At 38.8% G+C, this 20,635-nt stretch overlaps 1 protein-coding gene across 1 annotated transcript in view; it reads left to right on the top strand.

Annotated features, from left to right (window-relative positions):
- OXCT1 (3-oxoacid CoA-transferase 1) overlaps positions 1-20,635 on the top strand; it is an 80,882-nt gene that overhangs the window by 46,532 nt on the left and 13,715 nt on the right. The window contains exons 9-14 of the mRNA XM_064735119.1: positions 887-998; positions 1,373-1,467; positions 2,135-2,183; positions 5,277-5,349; positions 6,113-6,188; positions 19,486-19,575. Of these exons, the coding sequence (XP_064591189.1) occupies positions 887-998; positions 1,373-1,467; positions 2,135-2,183; positions 5,277-5,349; positions 6,113-6,188; positions 19,486-19,575 (495 nt within the window). The remainder of the gene's footprint in view (positions 1-886; positions 999-1,372; positions 1,468-2,134; positions 2,184-5,276; positions 5,350-6,112; positions 6,189-19,485; positions 19,576-20,635) is intronic.

Here is a 20,635-nt window from a genome sequence, read left to right as displayed (position 1 = left end):
GAAACTAGCCAAGGCATAAAAAGGAAGGTGATGGGAAATTCAAAAGGATTTATATTGACTGTTTCTGACTGCCTAAGGAGAAAGTGACTCTGCAAAAATTCTTTTGTGGTGATGAAAGGTAACAGGATAATTTTTTTCTGATGTGTTAATTGTAGCCTGAAGTAGGAGAAGATAGGAAGACATATGGGGGTGCAGGACATGATGTTTCCCAGATGAATTTTACATGCATAGGAGAGATGTGCAAAGAACATAATCTATGTAGACAATAATTTAAAAGAAAGATGTTGCGAACTTCTTAAATGTCATGGCATTTTCACCTGCATGTGATTTACAAAACATTAACTTAAGATGAGAAAATGCCAGGAAACAAATTCATGGGGTGTGCAAGATTATAGACAGTTATGTTTGAAATTTTTGATTCTTAGCTCCCCAGTATCTTTAGGTGAATGGCATTTGTCTGTTTCATCCTTATAAATCTAGAACAGCTCATTGAATTGAATGAATGCAGAAAGAGAGCAGTATTTGTATTTTTGGCTGACTTTTTACGAATCTATTTAGGTATCTCTGGGGTAATGAATCTGAGACTTGCTAGTATTTGCACTAGTGCTTGGTGCCTTCTTCACCACTTCTCTATGTATCAGGCTTGGCAATACAGAGAAAGAAATAATATTTTGCTCTAAGGCTGTTGCTGGCAATTTTTGATGACTCCATTGGCTTAGCTAAGCTTGAATGCATAAAATAAAAGGTCAGGTTTTTTTTTGTAGATGAGTAAATAACTTTATTCTTAGACCAAGTATCTTAGTGCAATCACAAATCAAGCTTTTGTGTCTTGAGAAGCAAGAATCTGGATTCTAATCTTTACTTATGATTACTTCTTACTTTGCAGCGCTTATCAATCCGAAAGCCTGAAGACTCAACAGCCAAGCAAAAAAAAGGAGACAATGTGAGGGAGAGGATCATCAAACGGGCTGCATTGGAGTTTGAGGATGGCATGTATGGTATCCTCATCCACACACTATAGATGTGCTATAGGTTGAAGTGATTGCTGACTAGAATAAAAAACCCATCTGGTTTATTTAGAACAGGTTGATTAGTGTGCTCATTGTCTTTACCGGACTCTGAGGTGCTCTCATTTTATTAATACCCAAATGAAGTAGAAGTTGCACATTGATATTTTTATCATATATAGGATTTGACAGAATGCAATTAGGCAGTCCAAATGGCAAAATAATTAATCACAAATATGAGGTATTTAAGTAACAACAAAAGTGCTTGTGAGTGGAACAGTTCTAATCTACTCATAGCATAGAAGTAATTTTTTAAAATTTACTAGTTTGCAATAAGTGTTTCTGCCTTAACTGCCTTTTTTCAGCTAATCTGGGTATTGGTATCCCACTGTTGGCCAGTAACTTCATCAGTCCAGACATAACTGTTCACTTACAGAGTGAAAATGGAGTCCTGGGTTTGGTAAGGATGTATCTTGGTCAGTTATTATAGTGTTTTTATTTTGCTGTGGCTGGGTTTTATTTCCTGTGCGCCTCCAACTTGATTATGATATTGCTAAAAATAAATATGCTATATTATATCATTATATAGTTCTCACTCTGCTGCAGAGAAATTTTCTAGGAAATGCTCATTTTATGCTTATGGTGCTACTTTGCTAAGGATGTCCTTAAGTTTCTGGGCTCAAACCATCAGGAATTTGCAAGACTAAGCATTGTAAACCTTAGCAAACATATTTTTAAATAAAGCTTAAAGTGAATATTATTTTTACTGTCATATAACTTTATGAAGTTGCAGTTATGACCTTTTTTTGAAAAATGTGTGTCACTTAGATTAAGAACAAAAAGAAACTCAGATCAAACAAACCTCTCACTTCATGATTGTTTTGTAATTCTAACATCCTTGAACAATAAGTCCTAAAGACCTGATATGTTACTTGATATAAACTGTGGCTTGTAATGTCAGGATGTTTTCCGGGTAAAAAATAGAATTCTGATTTAATAAGATTAAAAAATGCCTGTCTGCCATGATCTGGTTTTGGTAATAAGCATTGGAAATAATATGGCAATTATTAATTGTATTTTAGAGATATTTTATTATAATGCTTGACATACATCTGTATTGTTGTCAGGGTCCTTATCCACTTGAAAATGAAGTAGATCCAGATCTGATTAATGCAGGTAAATACTTCAATTAAATTTAATTAAATGGAAAAGAATAACCATGTTAATTTAATTTTTTTCTTTTGATACAGTATTTGAACCTAGAGACCTGTTTTATTTGATAGTAAATATTAATGCATTTGTCTTCTTTTAAGCGATAATCTTCTTCTTTGGGGAGAGATTGTCTTCCAGGCCGATCAGTAAATGGTTAAATCATCCTTTTCAGAAGTGAGGTTGTTTTGAGCAGCCTGTAAAGGAATATGGGTTTGTTTTCCTGCTGCTTTTCCTTGAGTCTTCTAGAAAATGGTTTTCAATGGTTTATGTTTGGGACATGTATTAAAACATCCTGTGTATAATGGCTTGGTTTATTCCCAGCCAGGAATATAACTCATTGGCATTCAGAGAGGGAGTGGTAGCCAAGGCAGTGGGAAAGAGCTGCCCAGCTGGCATCTGGCCCACCAAGGGCACTGCTGTGGGCAGCTGCTTTTGCTACTTTTAGCAGGGAATGGCAATTCTCACATACTGTCGTTGCCCAGCTGCTTTAGGGCATTTCACCTCAGAAGATGCTATTCAGTATAAAAATGTAAGTTTCTTATGATTCAGTGCACCCATCTGATTTCTGTTTTTTTCATGGAAAAGTTGTGCTTGTGTACATTTTCTGTCTTCATGTAAAAATACACTTAAATATTGCATTGTGACAAACAGAAATAGGCCTTGTGACTTTGTCATTAATATTAATGGTATTGATTATAGACCTGACATTTTAGACTTGTTTTTTCATATGGGAAAGATACACATTTCATTTTTATTCAAATATACACATGCATACATACAAATACATGTATGGGTGTCTACATATGTATTTATACAGAGAGTACTTTTCTCAGTGGCTGTTAGCAAGTACAATTAAACTCTGAAAAGTCAAAAGGAGATAAAGCACTGACATAAAATGATTTTAATTTAATATCAGTCCAGCAATTGTTCACTGACGTGAAACATTTGCTGCTTGGCTCAGCTAAATGATGCTTATCATAGCACTAGGTAATTGCCTCTGTTACTATATTTTAAATGTGGAGTTATTTGAGGCCATTGTCTGGTTTGGAATAAAAAATCATTTAAGAAATTGAGTCCAGCATTTCACCAGTATATATGTAATTGTTTCAAGAACTACAGGAAGGAATATGTCAGAGGATTCACTGGAAGAAAAAAAATATTTTGAAGAAAAAAATACTATGAGTGAAATTATATGCATGCATTTTAGAACTTAAGTTTTAATATGGGTGTGTATGAAAAATGAACATATTAACAGAGTGACAGTGAAAAAAATATCCAAGAACTTAATAAATTATCTGAAAAAAATTGTGCTTTAACATGGAAATTGAGATGGTCTTGAATTGTTATTTATAGTTGATAAATATTATTTAAGAGCCAATCTGGAAGACATGAAGCTAACATAACAGGTCAGAATGCAACAAGAAAATTAGATTATTGTACTATTGTTAATTCGATGTTAAGCAGCTTCACATGTCCCTCTGAAGCTGCAGTAAACAGGACATGGGATAGACAAGCATCTGACCTACCACCAATCTACCATGTGAAGAAAACAGAAGCTGAATGGCAGAGAAATAGAAATTAACCTTGTTCTCATTCATTAACTGGAATGATCCCTCAGCCCCAAAGTCCAGCTCAAAGTTTTTAAAGCATATACCTGTTTTGGGCTTTTGCCAAATTTCTCTCTGCAAATGTAATTTTAATGCTCTGAAATAGGTGTGGATTTTTCTGTTAGTTTCATTTTTTTAATGTCTCACATGAAGGATATCTTGACTGCAACTGAAAGGTAGACTACTGTATTACAGCAGAAATATTTTAAAGTACTGACCTCCTGAGAGCATTCTAAGAAGTGGGTAATGTGGTGCTCTTTTTACATTATTCTGTGGTCCTAAGCCTGTGTGTCGTTCTTCTCATCATTACCTTGTCACTTTATCCTGGGCTTCTCTCTCCATGTTGCTGCCTGGAAACCCTGTTTTCTCTGTCACTGCTTTGGGTGGGTGTCCTGTAGGGAAAGATAATTCAAGCTGTCTCACCAGGTCTGAGTGTTAGCATGGTGAATTCTTGAGAAATGTGAAAGACCACTTGTATGACCGTAATTCTATACTATTCTATTTAATTTCCATACAAATCGCATAAAATATGCCTCAGATGAGTTCAGTAGGTAAAGTACATATCTTAGATCTCTTATTTAAGTTTTATGCACAGTTTTTTTCCCTTTTCCCATTCTCTTAGTTAATCTCATTTTCTTTTTTCTTCTGTTTTCTGGAAACTGTTTAATGATGCATCATTCCCCTTCCCCTTTGTTGTTACAGTACGTCACATCTTGCTAAAATATTTTGGTTTGTATATTTTTTTCCTCTCTCAAGTTTACCGTGCTTCTTTTATAATTTCATCTTCATCTGTGTTTCTTCTGCCTTATCAGAGGCACCCTCTGTAAATGTTTGTTGCTTAGACTGATTCAAAGAGCAGGCAGAAGAGGAAGAAAAGGGCCCTGAACAGAGTCAAAATAAAGACTCTTCCAGGTGTGCTCCATTGCTTGCATCAAGCATTGTTCAGAGCACAGTACAGAACACAGAAGCACATTTTCTTGTGCCCTTTAAAAAAGCAACAATAGACTAGACCTGTCATTTATTTTTTTGTGTTTTTCATCATTAGCACTATAAACTGTTCAATCTGATCTGCTTGCTTTTCTTTGCAGCCTCTCTGGGTCCTGAAGGCTTTATCTTCCTCTGTTTCAAAAGACAGTTACTTCTCACTTTTTCTGTAAATGGAGCAGAAAGCTAAAATCCATAGATATTTCCTACATTCTGATGTTCCTGGTGCTTGCCTGGACCTGCTGGTGGTCAAACAGCAGGCAAGCCTATCATTAGAAACTCTAACAAACTGCTTCACAATTCTATAGGATTGATTAGGTTTACACGGGATGTTGTAAGTATAATCAGGCTGTAGCTGTACTGAATCCAAAGGAATTTTATAAAAATCTCTTATTTTCTTGGTAAATAGCTGTGACTTCATTTGTCAAAGAAACAAAATGCATGCTGTATCTTGTTTCTTTTACAGGTAAGGAGACAGTCACTGTTCTTCCAGGTTCTTCCTATTTCTCTAGTGATGAATCATTTGCAATGATAAGAGGGTATGTAACAACACAAACTCTGATCTTTTTGAAACAGAAAAGAATAAACTGCATCAGAACTCAGAAGTATTTCTTCCAAATGTGGTTAGCATTTAACAACCTGTAAAATTATCATGGACTTAATCAGTTATGGTTTACAGAGGGTTAAATCTAGCTATTGGAAATAAAAACCACTGCACTAATAGATACCATGGTGATGTTTGTGCCTACTACCACCTGGCCATCTATAAACACATTTGTAATGACATTTTAACAACTATTTTTTGGTCATTTCCAAGTATCTAATCTGTACTTGCACTCAGTATATTTTCTTTGCTCAGCTTGCAATTGTGATCCTCATTCCACCTCCTTAATGGAAATTCAACGTCTGCACCTGTTTTTTGTTTGTTTTTTGGAAAGGAGTTTGGATGCAAACAAACACTAAATCCTAATGGCTCTGAAAAGATAATGGGTGCATGTAAATACGTTAAGGAGTGCACTAAAAAGTACGAGTTCAGAGATGATTGACTGCACATGCAATTAACCAAACCAGACAAAAGTAGGAACATTTCTGAGGCTCAGTAAGCATAAAGAGAGACATTTGCATCAGTGATACATCTAGGGGGGGGGGGAAAAACCCCAGCTACGTGTGTGACAAACAGTTGCTACATTTGTCATATGCCACCATTTTAAAATCGATGTAATGAGCATGAACAAAAGCTTGTTAAGATTTGTGGGCTGTTACTTGAACATGATATGCTAATTACACACTTTCTGTTACCAGAGGCCATGTTGATTTGACGATGCTTGGAGCTATGCAGGTGTCTAAGTACGGTGACCTGGCCAACTGGATGATTCCTGTAAGTAGGTTTTTGAACTACTGGCAGTGTACTCTGTTTGGTATAACATAAATGTAGCTGAGGACCAGGCAAAGGAGAAAAGGGCAGAAATAGAATGGGAGTTGTTAAGCTAAAAGTAGTAAAATAGAGGATATGTGTATTTTTCCTGCATACTGCTGGCACCAAGCAATCCATTATTAGAAGTATGCCTTCTAAAATTATGCATGTGCATTGTGAAAAGCAAAACATTATTTATGGAAGTCTTTTTTCTGCCTTTTATGTCCATGCCTTTCAAATTCTCTTTTTTTTGGCTGAGGACTGATGACTTCTCTTGACAGTGATGACTCTTGTATGGTTGTTCCTGGAGCAGTAAGTTGGAGGAAAGTGTAAACCAGGATGTAGTTCATTATAAAATTATAAAAAGAGCCTGCATTATTTTTCTGTATTTCTGTCAAAAGATTGTAGCATTGCCCTTTCAAATACATTAAGGAAAAAGCAATAATACTGTATTTAGCCAAACAGACCTTCAGGTTTCAATGATAGAAATATAAGCTAAATCCAGCATTATTTAGGCAGTGGATAACATTAAGCCATTCTTTGAACTTTGTGTTCTAGCATTAAACATTAGTGACTTTCATACTGTTGACAAGTTTGATATTTTCAATATCTTTCAATATGGTACTTTCAGATACGGTATGTATCAGAGATGTCTAGAGGCAAACTTCCTTATTAGCCTTGTTTAAAGTAATGAAACATATTTCTATCTGCCTGAGCAGTGTTAAGGGCCTTGGGAAACTGAAAGATGATTAAAGGTGGACAAAAACCCAAATGAATGTCCTTGTCTCTTGGAGAAGCATTAGTTGAAACCAGAAGTCTGTGAGCAGGCCTTTGAGCATGGAAGTCATGGAGCAGTGGCTGGGGCACAAAGTGCTTTTATTGAGAGGGGATGGTGTCTGACATGGGAGCCATACAAGCAGATGTGGGAGAAAGGGTTATGTGAAGGGCTAATCCAGGTGTCTGTGTGAGTAATTGTGGCGAATGAGAAGGGTTATGGCTAGGCTGAAATGGGCCCTTCAAGATCTGAACTATCAAAAGATGAAGACAGCATTTTGTACTGATAACAAGATTCATTTACACATGCATTTCTTGAAACATTGAAGCTAAGATTGATTGTGATCCTTCTCAAATTGGTGCAGATTTACATGTTCGTCCCTAAAATCACTATCTAAAAGATAGTGATTTTAGTTTTGCATTCATATATATCTAAAAGATTATTTTTTTATATCTGGTATTGCTTATCTTATCTATGAAGTTGCCTCTCAGTTCTTTGCAACCCCAAATTTATGAATAACAGGTGTGTTTTCAAAACGGGAAAGTATAAAGTGCAACTTTCAAGGCTGTTTGACTTTTTGTTACCTTTGAGATGTACCTTGTTATTACATACTACAGCATACATCAGATGAATCCTTGTGACTTTTGCTGTTGCCATTTTCCACTCTTACTGATCTTTGGCTGTTTGGAAATTTACTCTGCAGTGAGCTGTATTTACTTGAGAGTAAATATGCCAATGACACTTCATAAATCCAGTCAGGAGCCTTTCCAAGCAGCAGTAATTTCTCTTTGGTTACTTTTATGGAGATCTGTTGGATGGATGATTCTTAATCTACTTTATTGATGTGTTAGTGCTATTCTACAGTACAGATTTTAAAAATGGGATTAACCAGCCCATCGATAAACAGGTCTCCTTACTTTTCCTATAAATAAGATGATATATTATAGTCAATTACATTTAATTATGGGCAAGATGTGTTCCTTTTTTAGTGAAAAGATTTGTGTGTGGATGATACAAAGATTGACTTTGCTGAAAACTCACAGTGTAAGGAAACTTCAAGCTGTATTTTGTTCTAACATTTTTCATTTTTCATTTCGTTTTGGTTAAATACTTCTTATACACTATAGTTTTGGATTCTTGTATTGATGATATTTGCCATTTTTTCAGAGGCAAGTAATAGCTCTGTATGTTTTGAACAAGTACCATTATGTAGCAGACCTTTCTGTCCCATAAGAGCTTGATAACACTTGAGGCCTAGTGTGTGCGTGTGTGTGTACATGCACTTACTATTAGGAACTGAGCTGAGGAAGTCTCATTGCAGTAATTATAGCTTTTTTTTTTGCTCTTATCTGCTGACTTTTAATGGAGAGAAAAATCCCCTGAGTAAAGGAAGAAGAGGGTGTGAATATTTTAAGCACATGCAGTAAGCAATGCTGTTTGCTTAGGCAGAAGTTACTTCCTAAATACTGGCATTTATTGGTAATTTTATTCCATTAAGCACTACTAGTTAATGGCTTTTTGTCTTCCTCACTTTGGTATTTCTCCAACTTACAAGAGGGTTTCTGAGGAGGGAAAGGAGAAGGAGGCAAATTTCTGTGAATCCCCTGGGAACAGAATGAATCTGTGCGAAGTTGGCCAAGAGAATTTGAAGAGAAACACGGAGGTCATGATCATGGAGTATGTCAGGCCACAGCAGATAACCCATGGCTGCTGGTTGTTACTGGATGGAGCCACCTTTCATTACAACAAAGGACATGGAGCAGTATAAAACCTCCACGGTTTGGGGGAGCTGGTCACCGACCTGTCACACTACTTGGATACACACAATTGTATGGGACCAGATGGGAGCCATCCCAAGGTACTGAGGGAACTGGTGAATGTGCTCACTGAGACTTTCCATCATTTTCCAGCAGTCCTGGTTAACCTGGGAGGTGCCAGGTGACTGGAGGTTTGTAGGTGTGATGGCTGTCTACAGAAGGGCCAGAAGGAGGATCCAGGGAATTGCAGGTCTGTCAGCAAAGGTTAGCAACACTGACCTTCCCTGTCAGTGTTAGGGAAGGTCATGGAATAGATCATCCTGAGTGCCATCCTGTATGCAGGGTATACAGGACAACCAGGGGATCAGGCAGATGGGTTTGGGAAAGGCAGTTCCTGCTTGAGAACCTGATCTTTCATGACAGGGTGTCCAGCTTAGTGAATGGTGGAAAGGCTGTGTATGTTGTCTACCTGGACTTCAGTAAAGCTTTTGTCATAATATCTGGCAACATAATTCTGGACAAACTGGCTGCTCAGGGCTTGGATGGAGGGACACTTGGCTGGGTAAAGAACTGTGGGTGTCTGGGCCAAGAGAGTGGTGCTGAAAGGAGTTATGTCCATCTGGGGCTGGTCACTGCTAGAGTTCCTCAAGGCTCAGTGTAGGGGCCAGCCCTGATTAATATCTTTATTGATGATCTGGATGAGGGCATTGAGTGCACCCTTAGTCAGTTTGCAGGTGATGCCAAGTAGAGTGAGAGTGTTGATCTGCTAGAGGCCAGGAAGGCTCTGCAGAGGGATCTGGACAGGCTGTGTTGATGGACTGAAGCCAGTGGTGTGGGGTTCAACAAGGCCAAGTGCTGGGTCCTGCCCTTGGGTCACAACTACCCCAGGCAGTGCCACAGGCTGGGACAGAGTGGCTGGAAAGCTGCCCAGTTCTGGAAGGACTTTGCTGGAACGTGTCCACAAAAGGGCAACAGAGCTGGTAAAAGGTCTGGAGCACAAGGCTTGTGATGGGTAGCTGAGGGAGCTGGGAGTGTTTAGCCTGGAGAAAAAGAGGCTCAGGGAACATCTTACTGCTCTCTACAATTCCGTGAAAGGAGGTTATAGCTAGGTAGGATCAGCCTCTTCTCGGAGCAACTGATAGTACAAGACAAAACAGCCTCAAGGTTTTTCAGGGCAGGTTTAGAGTGAATGTTAGGAATGCTTTCCTCACCAAAAAGGTTGTCAAGCATTGGACCAGATTCTCCAGGGAAGTGGTGGAGTCAGCATCCCTGGAGGTATTTGGAGGATGTGTAGATATAGCACTTAGTACCCACCATCAAAGAAGAATGAGGAGTGGTTAATAGACTGGACTTGTGTAAATTCACAAGGGTAGACAGAATACATCCAAAGGTGCAGAAGAAGCTGGCCTTTTCCTAAGGCAGCAGGCTCAAAGCCTAGTGTCCAGAAATTAACAGGCAGCCTCAGAGATGATACAGGACCTGACACTATTTAGCATCCCTATTCTCTATAAACAATACAAATCAGGAAAATAAACTTTAGCTTTATATAGTCTTCAACTGGAAAATTCAAAATTAAGTTTTAGATTGCTAAGGTAGTGCAGTAAGCTAACACTAAGAGAAGAAGAGAGTGATGTAATTTGTGCAGGGGGTGAAGTTTGGATACATAAATCTGTACCATTCTTTAAGAAAAAAATCCTTAAATTTTAGATTCAGCAGCCTGAGATTTTAATGCTCTAATTTGGAGTAACCAAACATAAAGGATTAAAACATTAAGAATTAAATAAAATTACAAAAAATTCTAAGCTTTATCAAAGATTATCTGAAAAGAAGAAATGAGGAAACCCATTCAAATTCAGTAATAAATCTTTTAATGTACAGTCTGTAGAAGTTAGTATAACGTAAGACATTAGGAGTATGATTTTATATGTTATTGGTAGCTTTTCTACAGAACTTCAAAGTACATATTTTGCACAGTTTTGGACACTCAGACCTCATTAGCAAAGACGTTTTTTAATGTAAAGGTAAATGGGCAACTCTGTGTCTGCATGAGGGTTTTTTGGTTTTATTTTTCCCTTTAGCTGTTTGTAGTGGCAGAACTGGAAATGCAGGTCTCCACACCAAGAGTTTTTCTTATACAAAATTATCATTTTTAATGCTGGAAGAAAGAACACCTATCCCTGATTGCGTCCCTGACTGCCTGAGAGCGTTGTAGGTCTTCTCTGAGGAGCCCTACTGCAGCCTGTTCATCACTTTGCTTGGGTAGGAATGCCTTGCATAGGGCATATTTTCATTTTGAATCCAAACACATTGTCTAGTTACTCTCCTAGTTGTCCTGGTATATCTGTGGCATTGAATGCATTAAACTCAGTGTTTTGTTTCAAGATGTACAGCATTGCAAGTATTTTACCTATTAACCATTAAATGTGTGAAGTACTAAAAATGGACTAAAATCTGTATGAATAGAAAATATGCAGATTAAATATGCTTAATGACTGTTTTCTTTTAGTATTAATACCAAGTTTTTCTCAGTAATACTATTAAGTTGTCTGATGTCTAGGACATGAGTAGGGCTACATCAGTATTTCAACAGAGGAGAAGGATGGGACTTTGTTAGCCAGAGACTTCTTGGAAATCTACTTTTCAATAGGACATTGAAATGGGTTTAGTATCAAGATGTATTAGGTTTTTGCAGACACACATCTTGAAATTACGCCTACAATAATGTACCAGTTTACTGCTTATCTCCCAACAAACATGTGCCTGAAAGCCCTGCAGAGCCTTTGCAACACAAAATTATCACTATTGCAAAAGTCTTGCAGCCAAAGAGAAGAAACAGATTGTATTATGTTGGCTCTACTTCTTCCACATTTTTGATGGCTTTTTCTATCAATTTTCTTCGTGCTTATTTCTCTTCAGACTGCATAGAAGGAATGTAGGAGCTCCCTATTGGTATTTTATTCATACTCCTAAATTTTCAGTGTGGGAAGTGGCAGCTCTGCCTTCTGGATAACGAGAGCAGCTGAAGAAATTCTGCCTCTCTCAAAAATACAAGCATATGTCAAAGGACTTCTGGTCTGTGGGTTAGTGGTGAGAACTGTTACTATGATATGGAGCCATCACTTTCAAGTGAGACTAGTATTATGTTGGCAGTAATATTCAATTATTGCATGCTATGCTATGTGTTTTGGAAATGGTATGCAAAGGTAAATGGACAGCTTAATTGTCCCATTACTCTGAAATAACATTCATCACTGTAAAGCAAATCCATTTCAATGAAGCTTGTCACAGACTGTTTTGCATTGCTCCTGAGATGCGGCTTCTCAGTGTATTCATTTGAATTTTGCTCTGTCATTCAAATCTGTTACCAATGGTTGAAATAAGAATTCCTTTATTCTCCCCTAAACCCAAATTGGGTTTAGGGAAGAATAAAGGAATTAAATTTGCCCAACTTTCTTTGCATGTGTTTCATGCAGCCCTAATTTTCTGATAATGGAAAATGTAATTAGTGCACGTATTTGTGTATGTTAAATTTTAGGGTAGAGTTATTATTACATTTTGCCAAGAAAAAGAAGTCATTCAAGAAGTTATACTCCATTCTTTCAGAAATTGGACTTACTTTTTGATTTTAATTTTCAGTTTGTGTTTGTGTGTGTGCCAGGAGATACCTGATTAACATTCTTCAAAACCAGTCTATTTCTTGTATGGCGAAACCATACAACTAGGGTTTTTTTAGTATCTTTTAAAAAATACATTTACCCTGTCGTGCATGTAGAGTGTGCTTCGTTTTGTTGTATTCTGCCAGTATCAACTTACTGTTGTGTTGTTGCATTACCCACTCTTCTGAATGAAAAATCCTGTTAATGACTTCCCACTATTTTTTTCTTTTTCCTCAGAGTAAGATCTAATCTAGCTGTCCTAGCTGACAGTATAATTACAATAATTCTGTAAGAGGGACATATGTAAGGACATAAAATCAGTGTAAAATAGAACAAGGAAATATAGTTCAGAATGCTTGAGCTTTATCCATCTTTTTTTCATACAATCTTCATCCAGTCTTTTTCACTGGAAAAATGGAAAGTGAGATTTGGAAGAGTTGTGATTTTCATTTTAGAATCAGCTACAAATATACTCGTCCGTTAAATACAGGACAGGACTGTTACCAAGGGGCAAAGGAGACATCTACATTTTTATGAAGCTAGAGTAGATTTATGTGTCTGTATTTTTTTAAAATTACCTTCTGATTGTTTTGTGGTTTTTTTTCCTAAAACAAAGTTTTGAGCTATGTGCTTTCCCAAACCAACCAGGTGTAACCCCACAACTGATGAGATCGTTAGGTATGGATCTGATGACCTCCTTTGCTGTGCTGTTTGATGCTGACACATCCGTGCTGGCAGACAGTGTCAGTGCAGACAGGGAGACCTGTGTGACTGATGTGTGTTAGCAGTACTGCAGAGAGGGGCAGAGCAGAGATCTTTGAAGGGGCCTTCAGTTTATCCTTTTAAATGCATTATTACCACAGTTGATGGTTGTGATGGCAGTACCATGTAGCCACTACATTACCTTAGCTTTTGCTTTTCTCTGTGTATCTTGTACTGTTCCAGTTGCTCTGAATTTTAGTGTCTGTCCCTGGCATGATACAATAATTTCCTTTGATAAGGACACCTTCCATAGCTTTTTTCCTTTAATATCTGACACCTTGTCTGTGTGTGTGACCAGGAGAGACAATGCTGACATCTTTGCTCTCTCCTCCTATGCATCTTGTTCAGTCTTCAGGGGGATGCCTGAAAATTGAGGTTAAATGGGAAGCTTGCAGTTTAAACTAGAAGCACTTGTTATGTTCTGTAAGACTTCTTGAAACAGCAGTTTCACTAACTTTGGGTATAGTGTGAGGTATGCGTACTCTTTTATCTAACGGAAGGAAAGAGAAATTTCAGACTGAATGTTATTTGTTAATACAGTATTAGGTCAGTTGGAAACATGGGCAAGGACTCTTAGGAGGGAAGTGGCTTGATTCCTTTCCAAGCAAGGGTACATTTTTACCTTGCCTGTGCTTTGATGTTCAGTTTTGAATGGAATTATTCAAGAGGCATTTAACAAGTTTTCATTGTTTCTTGAACTCATCATTAGCATCTGCTCTGCTGTACTGTTGATGCAATACCTGTTTATCTCAAAAGATCATGTTATTTTAACTTAAGCAAATAGTTCAAGTGTATATTTTCATATAATGTTGGGAGCAGTTATAAAATTCAGTTACAGAAGAAAAGTCCTTCCCCCAGGAATGCAGAGGAAGGTTTTAAGGCACCAGTGTGGATTCAAGACCTTAAGAGTATTAGAAGGCTCCTGAATTTTTCTCTTTTTTTCTCATCTAGCTCTTCTTCAGCTGTTTATCTGCTTGAATTTTCTTATTAATTGTTTCCTGCTTGTTGTAGCAGCTTTCTAACTTGACTGAAATACCATTCAGGCAAAATTTCACATTCTCTTGGAAAATATCTTCATTGTCTGGCCCACATTGGAGTACTCACAAGTTTCCACTAGAATGCCAGGTTGTCTTGGGTGGCATAGGTGACCAAACAAACACAAAGGTTCCTGTTTAGGCTATTAGACTATTAGGCTAAATTAATTCCTCAGACTCTTTTATGTTATATTTTGACCACTCAAATAATGTTCAGATGTAAATGCAATAGATGAGAAAATACATACCTTTCTCTCTTTTTCTTCAAGATGCCCCATTACCACAATAACAAAACAGTTCATTTTGCAATAAGTAGTCATTATAAGAAATTTCACTAATACTGTGTACATTTATGTAGGTCTACACAAAGAAGGCAGGACAGCCGATGATGTCATTTAAAACCCAAAGTATCAGGTCCAAAATTTCCATGTCTTGCACTCCAGTATTATTTGGACTGAGACTTAGAGGAAACTGCTGATGAAAGCACAATGGGAAAAGGAGAATTCCCAACTTGTATTGTAACAGAGAAGTTGCAAGGAAATTGTCAGCTTGTGTCTGTTCTCTACCCAACTCTCTGTATAAATAACTGCCAACACTGGACCTCTCAGAAGTGCATGGCTAATGCAAAAATCTTTTATTGTTACTTCAAGCTCTGTCTGATGAAATGAGTTTTATAAAAGTGCTTCACATTACCAGTGCTCTTTGACAGCATTCTTTCCTTCTGAATGGTTTCTTAAGCTAGCAACACCATTGTAATTAAAAACTAACAAAAATCACCTTAAATAAATTAATTGAGGGAGCAGGATAGGGCAAAAATGAGTGAAGTGTCTTTTTGGAACCACTTTTTAGCCTTGAATATTTTAATTCAAATTTAGCATGTGGCTATCCCCTTTCCCAGTGTGGTAGGGGAGAAATGGGGGAAAATGCAAATTATGGTAGTGTTCTGGTTTGAAAGCAAAACCAGTGAGAGGCTCCAAGTCAGAAATACAATTTATTAGGAAAAGGAAAAGAAATCAAAACCAAAATACATGCAATAATACAAAAGAAAAACTACTGATAGAGTCAGAATACAACCTGACACTCTCTTGGTCAGGGTGTTGTACCAGTCCAGTTGGATTGGTGGCTGCAGTCCTCCTGGAGTGGCAAATGTGGTTCTGCTGGAGCAGTGATCCTGTAGAAGGATGTAGTCTTCCTCTGAAAATCCAGTGGAAAGACTGCTTGTTGTGTCCCAAACCCCAGATTATGTCCAGGTGGGGATGCTTCGCTCCTCCCCCCTGGGCAGAACATCTCACAATGGGCTGGTATCATTCTGTGAGTCATGTGGTGGGTCCACTAAACAGAAATGTCTCCCAGAGGGAGTCATCTCTGAGTCATGCAGAAAGGCATTGATGGGCCCATTAACAGGAGATAAGGAAAAAAACAATGCCCCTGCTGGTTTCAGCAGTTCTTGAAGACAGACTGTAATGTAGGACAGATGGTTTGGTAGGTGCACTGAGAGCAATGTAAGTCTCTTCTGCTTTGAATCTTCCTCAGAATAAAAGCATGTAATTACTTGATTAGTTGTATTTAATGCTGAATGCTGAATCGATTTGCTTTACTAGGCACCACCCTGTAGTGGTGAATATGTTTTCCTAAAGAGGAGGAGCAGATGAAGCAATTTAAAATCCTGAAGTCCTTCTCTTCAGCTTGCATTTTCCTCTTTCTTCACACACAAAGGGATAATGTCTCTTCTCTCAGTTCTGTATGACGGTTTCTTCAGCAGTACATTTGTTGTTGACCTTCATCAGCACTTAGTTCCTCAGGAATTTACTTGTCACTGTAGGTCTTTTGTAGTTAATAGAATGAAAAGGCCTGGAAAATGAGCTAATGGCATTGTCTGGATAGATGTATTGATAGCCTGATCCTCAATGCAAGCATATTCTGAGTTACTGTGGAGATAATATGTAATCTTCAAATATCCTGCATTATCTTGTCTTGGAGTTTCTGGCAGGCAGGTTGGAGGTCACTCCAGTCTCTGTGAGAGCTGTGTTTTTCCAGGCAGGATGGAAAATTATCTGAACAGTGTCAGGAAGTTAAGGACAGAGATAAATCCTTTCCAGATTTCTATTTGCAAAGAACTATTTAATAGCAATGATAATTTATGTGATAAATATATTAGTCTGACTGAACAGTGCCAAAGGGCTTGTTTATAGATTTAGGGAGATGTGATTTGTTCTTCACTATGCCAACAGCAGGGAAATGGGAATATTTGTGTGTGTGTGTGTGTGTGTAAATACTGCTGTTGTGGTTTGACACTGGCCCAGCACCAGGCATCCACAAGAGCTGCTTGTTCACCTTCCCCTGCTACAGCTAGGCAAAGGAGGGAAAAGGGAAAAAAATGATCACAGGCTTCATGAGTGAAACAAGGACTGGGAGAAATATTTCAAGGACAAAACAGGCTCAACTTCAGTTGCAAGGTGAAATTTATTACTAACAGAATCAGGGGAGGATAACGAGAAGCAAAATAAACCCTTAAAACACCTTTTCCCCTAGCCCCTTCCCCCTTTGCACTGCCAGGGATACAGGGCAGGGGAATTTTGGTCAGTTCATCACCAAGACTTCCTTCCTCTGCTCCGGTAGAGGAATCCTTCCGCTGTGAGGCCATGGAGTCCCTCCCATGGGAACAGTTCTCTGCGAACTTCTCCAGTGTGGGCTCACTCCCACGAACAGCAGCCAAACCACACCTGCTGCACTGTGAGTCCCTCTCATGGGCAGAAACTCCTCCCAAAACTGCTGTGGCGTGGGTCACTCTTCCAGGAGGTGCTGTCCTCCAAGGACAGGCTTCTCCAGCCTGGAAGCTGGAGCCTTTCTCTCCACTGGATCTCCCATTGGATCACAGCCTCCTCCAGGCATCCACCTGCTCCTGCATGGGCACCTTCCCCAAGGGCTAGGGGTGGATCTCTGAATCCTCCACAGATCCCCATGGGCTGTGCATGGATCTCTGCATCCCTTAGGGATCCCCATGGGCTGAGGGTGGATCTCTGCGTCCCCCATGGATCCTCATGGGCTGGGGGTGGATCTCTGCATCCCCCATGGACTGCAGCTGGATCTCTGCATCCCTATGGATCCCCATGGGCTGGAGGTGGCTCTCTGCGTCCCTTGTGGATCCCCACAGGCTGCAGAGGCACAGCTGCTTTGCCATGGTCTCATCACGGCCTGCAGAGGAATCTTGGCACCTCCTCCTTCTTCAAAGACCTTGGTCTTTTCCAAGTTGTTTCCCTCATGTGTTCTTACCTCCTTCTCTTCTCTGACTAGAAGCTGAAACGTTATGACTTTGTTTTGATTTTCTTCTTAAATATGAAATCATAGAGGTGTTACCAACCTCTCCCATTGGCCCAGTTTTGGCCAGCTTCAGAGCCATCAGGGCTTGGCTCTGCTGGACATGGTGGAAACTTCCAGCAGCTTCTCACAAGGAACCGTCTTTGTGGACTCCCTGCTACCAAAAACCAGGCCGTGCCAAACCAATACAATTGCCTTCATTACATAAGAGACCATAATGGTCTAGAGACTAACAAGTAGCTGGCCTGGGAGTTTACTGAGACAAGTCTCTTCCATATGTTTTTTATCATGGACCTTAGGTGCTGATACTTGTAAGGTGTTGGATCACATAGCTGATAAAAGGAAGCACAAGAGAAGAGCTTTGCACTAGGAAGTTTTCCAGGCATTTAATCATAAACTTTTAGGTTTTATATCTGTAACAGTAAATGTTATATTACTGTCCATCTAACCACTCAAAAGCAAATGCAAACCATTTGAGGCAGAAATTAATTAATTTTCATCTGTAAAATTGACAAAATCACAGAATAAGAGTATTATGAGTTCGAAGGGATCCACGAGGATCATCAAAGTCCAATTCCTGGCCCTGCACAGCACCATCCCCAGGAGTCACACCATGTGCCTGAGAGCATTGCCCAAACACTTCTTCAATCCTGCCAGGCTTGGTGCTGTGACCACTTCCTTGGGAGTCTGCTCCAGTGCCCTGGGTGAAAACTGCTCTCTCTAGGTGGAAAGCCCTTTTCTGATCTCCAACCTAATCCTCCCCTGACGCAGCTTCAGGCCATTCCCTCACATGCTGTCACATGAGAAGAGATCAGTGCCTGCTCCTCCTCTTCCTCTATAAAGACAGTTGTAAGTGCAATGTGGTGTCCCCTCCTATTCTCCAGGCTGACCTGATCTCAGCCATTCCTCATATGGCTTCCCCTCAAGGCCCTTCACCATCCTTGTTGCCCTCCTTATGTCATGTTTCCTACTAGCCCCTCTCACAGTCCCCTTTCTTTCCTCCTTGGCAGCTCTGGGTTGGCATGTGAGGTTGTTGTCATCTTTAGTTATTGGGGTCTAGAGCTTGTTCAAAAGTGATTGCTCTGCTCATACTCACAGAGCTTTGTACTTCTCATCCTTTCCTGTCAGTAGTGTGTCAGGTCTGGACCTCTTTACCTTCCAAGATCAGATGCATCCAATTTAAAGTAATGGAAGTAGGCAGGATTGAATGCCATAGCATTACAAGAAGTAAAAATAGAGATAGCTGAACACCACACCACAAGACACCTGCTGGGATAACATGTGCAATTGTATCCCACTTTTAGAGAAGAATGAGTCCAGAGGCTGAAAGCATTCCATGTTTTGAGGGACAAACAGAAGTGAATACTGAGCCACATTTATGTGTTTACCCATACTCTGAAATGACCTCTACAGACATCTGGAATAGACCAAACCCAATTGGTTTCTGCTGATATAGTGATACAAAGCATGGGTTTCTGAAGGGGCAAGAGACTTTCTAAACTGTGAGGTGGATATGCAGTGTTCAGATGTTCTTGTTGCTGCATTTCATAAGTAGAGATTTCTTTTGAGGAAGCAGTAGCATTTCCATCAACAGATAGACGAACTCTTTGCTTTCATGGGACAAAACCATTGGAACTAAATTCATTGCTCCTCAGTGTCAGTGCTTTCACTAAGCCAATGATACTACTCAGATTTTTGTTACACCCCATGGAAAGAGCCATGGCAGTAGCTCTGCTTATTCTGCTCATCACTCTTCTCCTATTTGCATCAAATAGAGCCAAGAATGAGACAGCTCATTTCCCTCTGTTGGTGTTTGAATACTGTGATTGTGAAATAGGTGGGCTTTCAATGCAGAAATGTTGACCGTCTTGTGCTGTCACTTGCAGGCACAATATTATCTTTTAAAAAAAGCCAAAACCAACAAATAATATTACATTTCCATTAAAAATTTCATTTTAGGGTAAGATGGTGAAAGGAATGGGGGGTGCAATGGACCTGGTATCCAGTGCGCAGACCAAAGTGGTTGTCACCATGGAACACTCAGCCAAGGTAAGGCTCCGGCACTTTCTAAATCAGTGTTTTGTGCTGCACAAAAGCCAAAAAAATAAACAGGAAAAAAAGGACATATCCATTCTGCTACTTTGGGAGGATTTGACAGTTTTGCTGTTATTATGGTGATGCAACTGGAGGCTAGGTTAATATGGGTCCTTTCCTCTAGTAAGTGAATCATTCACCATGGGAGAAAAAATGAAATATTAACTTGAAGTTTAAAAGCTGCACACGTTTTTTTTAGCTACCTCATGCAAATTTAAAGGGGATAGCCATTGCCAAAGCTATAGTAGCTGCTACTCTACTCTTTACCTCAGAATAGTTTGAAAAATGAGATTTCCCATGGTTATGATGGAAAGATATTTGCCTTTGAAGTTGCCAGGCAAATTGGTGCTGACAGCTTAATAGAATATATTTTTTTGGCATGATGAGATGCAGGCCACCTTACATCATGTGTAAGAGGTTAATCTAGAGACTTCTTTCTGAGGGCATTGATATAGGCATATGCAATAGATAGAAGTCCCCCCCAAAAGATCATAGGAAACTTTGCATTTGAAACTTCTAACACAGGAGAAAAATACTGAAGGAGAAAAATCTGTATTTTTTTTTTTTTAATTATTGTGTTTCTATTATTCCAAAGTCATTATATGTCTGCAACAAGAATTAATTTTGTATTTTCCAAAGTAATATCTCTTGTCAGAATTTGCATGGTAAACTGTAGTAAATATGTAAATATGAGAATAAATGTATGAACTGTTTTGTATTTTTTAAATGAGATTTTAAAAAATAATTTTCACTTAAAAATAAACACAAATATATATTGAAAAATATTGTATTTTCACAATTTATACTAAACTGTAATCTCAAGGAGCACATTTTGAGTAACAGGGCTGAGTTTAACCTGATAGTTGTCATGTTCATATGCATATATGAGTAAATGAAAATATTAAATGAATTCATCTTCATGGCTTGCATCACTATCACACAGCCTCCCAAAAACTGTAGTAACATAGAGAGTTATCCATTTGCTCAGACACACACTTTAGGTATTCATGTGATC

This window comes from Zonotrichia leucophrys, chromosome Z (assembly GCF_028769735.1).
Source record: "Zonotrichia leucophrys gambelii isolate GWCS_2022_RI chromosome Z, RI_Zleu_2.0, whole genome shotgun sequence".
Classification (NCBI taxonomy): domain Eukaryota; kingdom Metazoa; phylum Chordata; class Aves; order Passeriformes; family Passerellidae; genus Zonotrichia; species Zonotrichia leucophrys.
This window is presented reverse-complemented; position numbering and strand designations above follow the sequence as displayed.